Source organism: Callorhinchus milii, unplaced genomic scaffold, assembly GCF_018977255.1.
Source record: "Callorhinchus milii isolate IMCB2004 unplaced genomic scaffold, IMCB_Cmil_1.0 Scaffold2, whole genome shotgun sequence".
In the NCBI taxonomy this organism is placed as follows: Eukaryota; Metazoa; Chordata; class Chondrichthyes; order Chimaeriformes; family Callorhinchidae; genus Callorhinchus; species Callorhinchus milii.
The window spans coordinates 38,339,782-38,352,250 of NW_024704743.1; the positions used below are offsets into that span (position 1 = coordinate 38,339,782).

A 12,469-nucleotide genomic window follows, 5' to 3' on the forward strand; every position below is an offset into this window, starting at 1 on the left:
ACAGATCATTGTGCTGGCCTGGATCCTTTGTCATTGAGTTTCTTTCTATATGTTATTCTTCAGACATCCTCTCGTCTATCGGTGCGCCCCACAAGCTCAGAGACTCCCAGTGCGGCAGAGCTTGTCAGTGCCATTGAAGAGCTTGTGAAGAGTAAAATGGTAGGAGAAAGTACTGCCCATTTACTATCATAGAGCTAGGTCAAAATGGGTGAGGGGGAAGGTGCCCCAGAGATCTGTATTGGGACTCCTCCTATTTCTTCTATACCTTAGTGACAGGGATTCAACACCAAGTTGAAGGGAAACTGTGAAATCAAAAGAGACAGCAAAAGTCATATAAAGAGAGCTTAATAATGTGTGCACATCAGCTGGTGACTCAGATGAATGCAAGGTACTACACAAGGTGCTCTTCAAGTCTATCAGCTCCATTTTCACCCAGCTCCACTGGCTCCCCAAGTCTGAGAGGACTGAGCTCAAGATCCTCGTCCTCACTTTTAAATCCCTCCACAGTCTTGCCCCACCCTACCTCTGTGACCTTCTCAAACTACGCCAATCTGATCATTTTCTTCTCTCAGCGGGCACTGCCCTCCTTCGTGTCCCCTGCCCCACCATCGGCAGTCGGGCTTTCAGTCTATCTATCTTTCAGCCCTGCTCTGGAACTCCATCCCGGAGTCACTCCGACTCGCACTCACCCTCACCTCTTTCAAGGTCTGCCTCAAGACCTTCCTCTTTGACCATGCCTTTGGTCATCTTTCCTCTCCCTAACCTCCTCAGCTCAGGTACCAAGCCAGGACTGTCAAGTGCCTTGGGAAGTGCTCCCGATGTGAAAGGCGCTATATAAATGTAAATTTGTATTGTTTTGTACAATTGGAGGTAAAATGCGAGACACAAGTATTCCATAGATGGGATAGATCTTGCCAAAGGGGACGCTGAAAGAGACCTAGGAATGTTAGTTAACTTATTGCTCCTCAAGTCCAAACTGTGTGAGGCATCAATCAATGAGAAAACAATATGCTGGCTATATTGCCAAATCAATTACGTTCAGATCCCCAGAAGTCATACAAAAGCTGTATAATGCTCAGGTCAGAGCACAGCTAAACTACTGCGTAAAGTTCTGGTTGTTGAGGCGTAAGGGGCTGCTCCGGCCCGAGAGGCAGTGTAAAGGAAAACAAAGAGAATGATAAAAATAATCCTTGCATCTGATATAGCACCTTATCACATCGTAGGAACGTCTCAGAGCGCTTCACAGTATATACTGTAAAGTGGATTGAATGTATTTTGTGGGCGAACCTTTTTAGATATCCCATTGTTAGAGGTATAAGCTAATAGTAACACTTAGTCAAATTAGGGTTTTTCAGTTTTGAAAGGAATCATCTCAGAGGAGATCTTTGGAGGTATTCAAGATTTTAAATGGAATTGAAAAAGTGAAGCCAAAACATTGCCCTAATAGTCTCACAAAACAGGATTGGGTGGCTGAATAGCCAGCGACCTAATAACCCTTGTAATTGACAAAAATAGGAGACTCAGTTTAATTTAATACAAACGGGGCTAGGAGGTGAAAAAGCATTCTGTCAACCCCTGAAGCACTCACTGCCCAAAAGATCAGTTTTCTATACCATGGTGCATGTGGTGTCAACAATCCATGGAGCTCTCAGAATCAAGCTATTGTATAATATTTTCTCCTTACGTTGGAGCAGTTTACAATTCTCTTTTCTTTCCTTCAAACACGTATACAGGCACTGGAGGATCGGCCCACCTCTCTGTCTGTTGATCAGGCAGACAGTAGCAGTCCATCCTTCAACCCATCTGATAACTCTCTGCTGTGTACTTCCTCCTCCTCGCCCATCGACGAAATGGAAGAAAGGAAATCTAGTTCCTTAAAGAGGCGACAGTAAGTCTCTGTGGATGAACCACTAAGCATCTGATCTATTTCTCTAAACATGGAAATGAATTCTAGATTATAATGATTTATTTAATTGAAGATTAAGCACATGTTATTGTTGCAAACAATGCCATTGTCTTCCATGTGAATTATTATAATGAGCATGTTCAGTTCAGCATTCACCCTCTATTTTGTTACATTTGGTTTGATTTAGCAATTATCACTGTTGGGGTCACCTTACAGAAATAATTGAGCAATATTGTACTTGCAGTCTATCTATTGCATCTCTTCAAAAAGTAATTGCTTCCTTTAAACTAACTTTTTATGTTATAAGTTAAACAGGATACATACATGTCTTTAAGAAGAATGTGAAGCACATATCTCACAACTGTAATTTGAGGTTAGAAATGTTTTTATACAAAGCCTCTGGATAAGTCTGTGGCATGTTTTTCCACAAGTGCCATCAACACCAAGTCAATTGCTTAAATTAGAAGGAAGTTGGAGGAACACTAATAGAAAAAAAAAGAGTAAAGTAATACAGGAAAAGGGAATTGGATTAGCTCATTCTAGTGGGGAGCTAATATGGCACAGGCACGGTGCGCCAGTTGGCAACATGCTTTGCTGAAATTTCTCACAATCAAATTATCTGCATGTGTTTTGTTCTAGCTATGTCTTACAGGAGCTGGTAGAGACTGAGCGTGATTACGTGCGAGATCTGGGCTGTGTGGTGGAAGTGAGTTTTGACATGCTTTCCAATAAGTGACTTGCTTTAATTGCACGTATTTGATGCTTTATATCTTGAAAGTCACTCTGTTGTCCTTATCGTGAAAGTGATGGATATCGTCAATATGGTGCTCAGATCATTGTTGTGCAGGTGAATGAAAGGTAGCACAGATTGGGAATGCCAGCCTGATCCTCAGCATATCAACTTACTACAATAACAAGATTGCATTTATAGAGTGCCTTTCACGTCGGGAGGACGTCCCAAGGTGCTGGACAGTTGGGTCAGGACCCGAGCAGGGGGGAAATGGTCAGGGTGAGGGGAGGGAGGGAGCGAGGAGGGGGTAGAGAGTTGAGAGGGGAGCTGAAAGCACGGTTGAAGAGAAAAAGTAAGACAACTTCACAAAGCTTCTGTCATATCAGTTTTGCTTCACACCACATAAGTGCAATTGAGGCAAAATTCACCTTATGTTTCCTCTCTTTTTGTACTACTGAAAATGTAATGGAAGAAGACCTTTTGGCCCATCATGTCTGTGCTCTTTTAACAGCAATCCTTTCAGTCCCATTTACTTGTTCTTTCCCATACCACCCCTGTACTAAATAAAAAATTACATTTGTATAGCGCCTTCCACGTCGGGAGGACGTCCCAAGGCGCTGGTCAGTCAGGGATTTGGACTCGAGCAGGTGGGGTTGGGATTAGCGTGGTTGGACGGCAGGGAGGGGTAGGAGGGTGGCTGAAGGCACGGTCGAAGAGGAGTGGTCTTGAGACGTGACTTGAAGGAAGCAAGAGAAGAAGCGAGGCAAAGGAATATGGGATGGAGTTCCAAAGGGAGGGGACAGAGAGGCTGAAGGCCCAACTGCCAATGGTGGCGCGGGCCGAGCAACGGACATGGGGCAGGCCAGAGCCTGCTGAGCAGGGGGGAGCTGAAAAGTTTACATGGGGTTAGCAGGTCACAGAAGTAGGAGGGAGCAAAGCCATGGAGGGCTTTGAAGGCGAGGACACGGATTTTGAACTCTAGCCTCTAGGGGATGGGGAACAAGTAGAGCCGGGTGAGGGTGGGGGTCCTGGAGCCTGGTGCAGGAGAGGACACGAGCTGCAGAGTTCTGGATGATCTGCAGCTTGTGAAGCAAAGAGTTGGGAAGGCTGACAAGCAGGGAGTTGGCGTAGTCGAGCCTAGATGTGATGTAGTTCATTCCTTTTGAGATATCACTTCCTCGAGCCCGAGATTGTTTTCAATCCAAGGGCAGTGTTTGAATTCTGCTTCAGTCTTGTCTGAGTTAAGTCAACCTTCTATTTTTGGTTGCACACAAACACCAATCTCCATGATTGGGAGCAGCATTAAAAGATAGAATTCTTTGGGCCCAACAATTCCTCCGTGGCCTTTACCCACGAGAGTAGCAGTGAGCTTGATTGCAGATTTTTACAAGCCCAGGCTTGTTCAAATTAATTAGATTGATCAAACATGAAGCATTTATTCACATCATCTCTTTCCTGCTTCAGGGCTACATAGCAGTAATGAAAGAAGACGGTGTTCCTGATGATATGAAGGGAAAAGATAAGATTGTGTTTGGCAATATACATCAGATCTACGACTGGCACAAAGAGTACGTAAACTTGCTTAACTTCATTTTTATTTCTGTGTGTTTACAACAGCGAGGAAGAAAAGTGATGAATTGCAATGAGAAACTGTTAGTAAACAGTCAAAGGATAGTTAGTGGCTTAAATCAGTCAACCAATACTGGGTTCCTCTCCCATTGCCCTGTAAGATGCCACTTTCAGATCTAAAATGACTTGTCATTGATAGACCAGGTGTCCAGTTGAACTGATGACCTTCCACTGTGAGGAGGAAGAATTTGCTGAAAATAATAATCAGAATCCTTAAACTTGATATCGCGCCTTTCACTTCAGGAGAACATCTTGAAATGCTTCACAGTTTACACTTACTTAATTATTGTGTATTGTAAATTATGGAATTCCATTTTTTAAAGTAAAACTGGTAATATGGAATGATTTGTTAGCAGGATTCTTGCTACAAGGAATCTGAGCGGGCACTCCTTTGGTAACCAGAAGTATATTACACCCACCAATACGAAACGTAGATCCAAGTTGAAGTGGCTATTCCGTGAGCCAGTGTAATTCTCTTCTGGTTTCCTTGCACAGAATACAAGCAGCCTTTTGCCACTCAGCTCCTTAGTGTAAAAGTAATGAGTGTGATTGATGCAACATTGGAAATAAGCTGAAGATAGTTGAAAGATGTGGGATCCAAAGAAGAAAATGTAAAGATTTTTGAGTTGCAGTGTAGACATTCTGCCTGGGATGAATTTGAGCCCAGATCCCAGAAGTGAACGGGAACCATTCCAACTTATTACACAACCAAATCACATCATCGTCTCCGTTATTAATCATTACAATGAGAAGTAACAACAAGATTGTTATTTTGTTCCAGAGTCTTACACGATTCATATTTTATCTGCTGCATTCAGCATTATTACTTTGTCCTCCCATTACCAGATACTGCTGAAGTAGACTACTCAGGGGCCCAGCAAGGAGCTATTCAGGTTTCTCCCATGCATAGATCAGAGAGTTTGGCAGCTTTTTTTAAAACTTTGATTAAGCTATCTCAAGTCTTCTCTTTTCCAAAGAGTGAGGAGATCCATTTTCCTGATACCTAAAGTAATCTTGGATGCAGGTCTTTTGTATCTTCTCAAGGGCAAAGCCATATTAACAATGATTTACGTTCCATACCTGACCACCACCTTGTCCACCAGCAATCTGGCATCTTCTGATGTGTTCTTTATCCCTCCAATACTGATCCATAGTACCTGATTACCAATTGCTAAAATGAGTTTCATTTTTTTATGTTAACATTATGATGTCTTTATCCCACTCAATAATCCCTGTAATTGGCAGGGACAGGAGTGGGGGGGGAGAGAAAGAGTCAGAAACTAGCAGCAATTATAAAGAAATTGCATGCTTCAAGAGTCTGATCTTTATTAGAAAAATAGAAGGATTTGGCACAGGCTTACATTTGAGAAGCAAAATGTGGTGTATACGATTGCATGACATTTATCTTCAGAAATAAATAGTCTTTGCAGAGCACAACAGCTTTACTACAGCCGGTGCTATATTTTGCATTAATACAGCAAAGATTTGTTCCCGCTGTTTCTATGGCAGTACAATGGTGTTTAATGAATGCCTTATTATCCAATTGATTTTTTTTTGCAGCTTCTTTCTTGGTGAACTGGAGAGATGCCTTGAGGATCCTGACAAGTTGGCTTCCCTCTTTGTCAAGCATGTAAGTTGCATTTTCTCCACTAACTTTCTTTTTGTTAAGAGACACGTAAACAGTTAAAATAGATAAATGAGAATAGATATTACTATGGTAACTGTAACAGGGAAACAGGGACGTTTTGTATTTATTTGGCTTTGCATCCTTGGACAAAAGCACTTCAGTCTGATTGATGTTACAAAGTCAGTCCATTATCAGAGATATACCAGTTATTGCTATAGCGCTGACATGCATAGTTGACATAGTTGCATCTGTTGACAGACGATGACACATTTTACCCACTGACAATTTTAACAAGATGTAATTTCAGCTTCCTCCTATTAAGTGTTTGTTGCACTGAAATATGCAGCAAGGTGCTCCATGTTGAAACTTGCAGTTTAGTTGCAGTCAGTAGGATTGCCTGAGAAAATCAATAAAATCTGTCCTAAAATTGCCTTTTGCAATATTAAACCTATGTCCTCTTGTCCTACTGCCTTATAGTATTCATTCATTTGTGGAGTCCTGTAGCTCAGTGGTTAGAGCACTCACCTTGCAAATGAGACACCTGGGTTCAATTCCAGGCAGGGCGAAACCTTGGGCAAGTTTCCTTACTCCACACGTCTGATAATAATCCCTCCAAAACAAAACAATAATAAATTGGTCATTTTCAAACTACGACTGTTTGTAGGACACTGCTGTGGGCAATTGGCTGCCCCGTTTCGCCCACAAACATACAGTCAATTCACTTTACAGTCTATTCTGTGAAGCGCTTTGAGAAGTCTAGAAGATGTGAAAAGCACTATTATCAGATGCAAGGATTATTATTGTCATTATGTAATATAAGCCATAATCGTAAAGCTCACGGTTCAAATTGAAAATACCTCTTATATTGGGGTGACTTGACGATTCAAAGATTTATTTTAAAAAAAGGAAACAAACTGCTATTATTTACACCTTTGTACCTATTCTTTTCCTTAAGGAGAGAAGACTGCATATGTACATAGTTTACTGCCAGAACAAGCCCAAATCTGAGCACATCGTCTCAGAATACCTTGACACCTATTTTGAGGTGAGAAGTTTCAAACCAGGAAATGTTCATAAAGATTATTCGTGTGCCTCAGAGCAGAATGATTTCATTTCAGCTTATGGGGGGAGTCTAAAAGCAAATAAATTCTATTCAAAGCACTCTTCCCATCTATGTGTATGTTCCGTAACATTGCCTATCTCAGCCACCACCTCTCCTCTCAGGCAACAAAGATCCTCATCCACACTATCATCCCAATCCAGCTTGACTACACTAACACCCGGCTCACCAGACTCTGCAGCTCTTTCCTATCCACAAGTCTGCAGCCTGTGTCCATTCCCACACCTGGCTCTGTGCACCTGTCACCTCATCCTTGCCCAGGTCAACTTGCTCCCCGTCCCCCAGCGGATCAAATTCAAGATGCTCACCTCCAAATCCCTCCACTGTCTTGCCTCACCGTAACTCTACCATCTCCTTCAACCTTACTGACTGGCCACTCCGTTCCTTCAGTGAACACCAGCCTGCTTCATGTCCCTATCCTATCTGCCCCACCAACTGAGGGTGAGCCTTTCTGCCCCCACTCTCTAGAACTCCATCTTGGAGTCCCTCTGTCTCTCCCTCGCTCACCTCGCTCAAGGTCCTTCTCAACACCTTCCTGTTTGACCACGCCTTCGGTCATTTTCCCATTCCCCATCTCCTTCGGCTCCCATCCCAAATTGAGGGCCCAACCCCCGCAGTGTAAAGTACTGTGAAATGTCCTCCTGACATGAAAGGTGCTGTATAAGTGTATATTGCATTGTAAATTGTATGCAAAAAATGTATAGTGAAATGTTCTGCACCTATACTTTTCTCTTGCTCACCAACCTTTTTTGGGGCTTTTTGCTAGCTTGAGGCTTGCAATTTGCAGCCCACACAGCAAATCGTGTGATATTCACAACCTGCAAACTGGAAATCACCTTTAATGCAAATAATCTGGTTTGTCAGAATTCCTGTTTGGACCCCATTTAAGCGCTCCGAGATATCATGCTATATAAGCTTGAAGTTGCTATATAAATGCAAGTTGTTTTATTTTAGAGTTTGATTTTATGTACCTTAAAATATAGTTATATTTAAGATTATAAAGATCTTTATTCTAAGATGTGAGTATCAGTTCAATGCAAATGAGATGTAAGTATAAATACGAGTATCAAAAGATTTACCGTATATTTTTAAAAAAGCTACACCTGGACAAAAATAAAAACATTCTTAATTCACGCTGTTTAAAATGATCTTTTAGGATGTAAAACAACGGCTTGGTCACCGGTTACAGCTAACAGACCTGCTAATAAAACCGGTGCAGCGGATAATGAAATACCAGCTCCTGCTGAAGGTGAGTGCTTCAGAGAAAACTGTAATTGCAAAAATGTTCCAGCACCGATACTGCATACCCCAGCATTATAGCAGCAGAGGCTTATGTCAATGACTATTTAAAGACACGATTCATTTTAATTGCTGTCTAGTTTCAGTTCACAGTTGTGAAAGCCTTAAGGCATTTTTTGTTTCTACCTAACAAGTGGATACTCTATGAGTTTTGATTACCCATTGGTATGATAATTTCACAAATCTGGTGTTAAAGTGGTTTCAGTAAAAGATAGAACAGCTTTGATCAAATTTAAATAAATTCAGATTTTTAAAAAAAATTTAAGGAGCTAACACAATAAACTCCTGGTAACTTGACACTCCAAGGGAAAAGCACTCAGTGACAATTATCCTGAGTGACGAGTTAGGCATATGTATATGCATAAATAAATGCAGCTGGGCTACTAACAGCATGACAACTATTAACAGCATGAGTTAACAGGGATTTACTGTACTTATTTGAAGTCAGGTCTCTACAGTTCCAGATCCACTTACAATAATTAATTCTGTTTCTTCCCCACATCCAGGACTTTCTTAAGTACTCCAGGAAGGCAGCAGTAGACACAATGGAACTGGAGGTATGGTCTTAGCACATCATTGGTCAAATTAGTTGGCTACCAGACAACACAAGCAGTGTTCATAGATACTGTTGAGTTGAAAAGACAATTAGTCAACCTGTAAGAAAATACTGTTTATACATTGTGGATGTGTTCTGGGGAAGCGTGTTTGTAGTTGTGTGCTTTGCTACTGTTTGTTGTATTTTTGACAAACATTGATCTTGTTCATACCTACTGATGTAATTAATCGCTTACCTTTGTACAAACTGACTGCATATTATGATTGATTAATACATGCTCATGCGCTTGTTGAAAGCCCTACTTTATTGCTGGCAAATGTATTGTTTTATTTTCTTGTACATTAGGTGGCCAGGATCTCTGTGTTTAGCAGATTAAATATATATCTGGATTGGAAAACAATATTTTCACTCAGAAATATTTTGGTCAACAGTTTGGATACCATTTGTTTCCTTTCTTAAACAGTACTGTTTAAGGACTGCAGAAAACAGACTTCAAAATTACAACTGACCTTAAAAATGTTTTCCAAAATTCTGAATAATCTGAAATTGAAAATAATGGCATTAACTCTAAAATGTAGCAGATTTGGGTCCTTAAAACTGATTAAAAACAAAGTGTGCATAGGCTGTGTTCACATTGCTATCTTAGTTTAGGATATAGAGATTTTTATTTCTTAAGTTATTTGTTCTCCCTTTTAGTTAAAAGATTATTGCCCACAAAATATAGTCAATGCACTTTACAGTATATTCTGTGAAGCGCTTTGAGACGTGTCAAAGATATGATAAGGCACTATAGCAAAGGCAAATGATTATTATTATTATACTTGTGCTTGTACACAAACACTAATCTGCTCCAGGATGTGGTAGAATTACACCCCCCCCCCAGTCTTAGCTAGTCTTAGTTTTCCCAGAGGACAGTAAACTGTTGCCACCAAGTGGACAGTATTCAAGCAGCATTGGAAGTCATTGGAACATGTTACCTTACGCATCAGCCCCTCACGCAGAAATTATGAATGGAAAGGGGAAGAGAAAGAAGTATGTAAAAATCCAGCAAAAGGTGACGAATTAAAAGACTAAATTAAATATACACAGATGTATACTAAGCAATAGGCTTTATCAAGACATAATGTAAGCCAGTGAGTTTTCACACCTATTTAGCTGCTTAGAAAATAACAAGTATTCACTACACAATAATGAAATTAAGATGTGAAATAATAAGGCCTTTTTTTAGAAAAAAGAAAGGATTTCAAGTTACATGTTTCAACCAGCTAAAAGCGGTGGTAGCTAATCATCTTCTTACTGTCTTCTGCATACAGAGAGCTGTGGAGGTCATGTGCATTGTCCCAAAACGATGCAATGATATGATGAATGTCGGACGGCTGCAAGGATTTGATGTAATTTTAAGATTTTATTTCCTGCAACCATTTTGCTTAAGGATGCTGTGTATATTACTTCTCGTCAACAAGCCTGGTTTACTAAATCTGTTCTACATCAGGGGGAAGGAATTGTTTCCCAAAATGCTACAGGGTGACCAAAAAAGTTGTGATACCATTTACAATGTCTAATAAGTCTTAAAGAAAGATGATGTTTTTGTTTTTTTTAGACAGTAGGGTAGATATCACTACTTTTGTGGTCACCCTGTACATGAAAGGCAAATCAGCTAAAAGGATAACGGAATTGCAAGCAGATGTGATTTTTTTATTTAAAATAATATTTGATATCTTACTGAAATGTATTTTTTGTCAACAAGGGTGCAGTACAACAGTATAAATAATTTTAACAATATAGGTCATATAAAGTCTCCCAAGAGAACTGCAGTGTGAATCAGAATTTGCCTTAACTTCAGGTGAGAGCAGCAGAACTATTGCCATAAATATTTTGGTTATCCAAGGATACTCAGTGGAGGATGGCAGTGTATTCATTTGCTGAAAATGTTTTTAGTTATAGTCAGGATTGTCAAAGTACATCTAAGATGATTTAGCCAGCACACTAAATTATTTTCTGAGCTGTGGAGAGATGCATGTGATTAAGGACAACTTTTGAACTGTGTATATTTGACAATTTTAGATAGGTAAGTGTTAGACAGGATTTTAGACAGGTCGAAATGCTGGGCAAGTTTCCTTACTTCACACGCCTCTGTTTACCTAGCAATAAGTAGTCAATCAGTTGTCAATCGATTGGCGGATCGCTTTTCGGGGGGAAATAATTCCTTCAAAAAAAAAAAATTGGTCACTTCAATCCACGACTGTTTGTGGGACATTGCTATGCGCAATTGGCTGCTGTGTTTCACCCACAAAATATACAGTCGATTCACTTTATAGTATATTCTGTGAAGCGCTTGGAGACGTCTCGAAGATGTGATAAGGCGCTGTATCAAATGCAATTATTATTATTAGGTACTTGTGAAAGAAAGGGTATTTAAAGATATGGAGAAAACAGGGAAATGGCATTAGAAAGGACTACCATGGACAGATGGAAAGGCAGAGCAAGCTCAATGAACCAAACAGCCAATTCATGTACCCATATTCCAAAGCTTTCTTTTGTGGGAATACTAGTATAGATGATCATCTTTGTCTTCTGTTTTCAGGGAAAAATTATAGCCCAGGGAAGATTGCTTCTCCAAGACACCTTCTTAGTTGTAGACCAGGATGCTGGGCTTCTTTCACGCAGTAAAGAGCGGAGAGTCTTCCTATTTGAGCAGATTGCAATATTCAGTGAACCTTTAGACAAGAAGAAAGGGTTCTCCATGCCCGGCTATTTATTTAAAAACAACATCAAGGTAATTAGATTAGTGTTTAGAGTTTGTAATGTTTAATATGTTAACCCGTGTGCTATTTTTATTAATACAAGCAGTGTACATTTTCTGTTTATATGTTGTGAGGACTTATTTTATCCAGCACAGTCACAGGTTTGCATTAGCTTGCCTTACTTACAATCCAAATGATGGCTGATATTTAAACTCACACAGAGAATTCGGGCTCATGTTTTTGCTAACTATATTATAATCCCATGAAAGAACTGGTCAGGTCAGTCTTTACAGAGGAGTCATGCTATCTTATCGCAGACTAGTCATTGTACAAACTGCCTCTCAATCACACATCTCTAATATGTAATATTCTCATTTGGATTGGTTTAACATTTGCGTGGATACAGGAAAGAATCACTGATGATGAGTCCTTATTAAGAAACAAATGTTGAAACCACACGTTTTGGACCCCACTCAATAAAAGTATCACGGTTGAAAATGTTTCTCATATCTCCATTAACACAATGACTAATCCTGCAACAGAGTGTCTCATGTTGCCAGTATTTGATGCTCCCTTGTTTGCAGCTCTTACAACTGGCTGGCTGTGTTTTCAGGTGAGCTGCCTTGGCTTGGAAGAGAATGTGGATAATGATCCATGTAAATTTGCACTTACCTCACGATCAACCGAAGGTAGTGTGGAAACCTACGTTCTGCAAGCATCGAACCCTACAGTGCGCCACATCTGGATTCATGAAATCAACCAAATTTTAGAAAACCAGCGCAACTTCTTAAATGGTACTGTGGATTATTATCTTTCATACCATATATTCAGCATAATTACAATCTTCCTCTTTAAACA

At 40.2% G+C, this 12,469-nt stretch overlaps 1 protein-coding gene across 2 annotated transcripts in view; it reads left to right on the forward strand.

Annotated features, from left to right (window-relative positions):
• LOC103183938 (triple functional domain protein) overlaps positions 1-12,469 on the forward strand; it is a 193,295-nt gene that overhangs the window by 161,738 nt on the left and 19,088 nt on the right. For both annotated transcript variants that reach the window (XM_042331946.1, XM_042331945.1), the window contains 11 exons: positions 64-159; positions 1,734-1,888; positions 2,546-2,612; positions 4,101-4,204; positions 5,826-5,895; positions 6,848-6,937; positions 8,169-8,261; positions 8,818-8,868; positions 10,181-10,258; positions 11,452-11,643; positions 12,225-12,405. In XM_042331946.1, the coding sequence (XP_042187880.1) occupies positions 64-159; positions 1,734-1,888; positions 2,546-2,612; positions 4,101-4,204; positions 5,826-5,895; positions 6,848-6,937; positions 8,169-8,261; positions 8,818-8,868; positions 10,181-10,258; positions 11,452-11,643; positions 12,225-12,405 (1,177 nt within the window). The remainder of the gene's footprint in view (positions 1-63; positions 160-1,733; positions 1,889-2,545; positions 2,613-4,100; positions 4,205-5,825; positions 5,896-6,847; positions 6,938-8,168; positions 8,262-8,817; positions 8,869-10,180; positions 10,259-11,451; positions 11,644-12,224; positions 12,406-12,469) is intronic.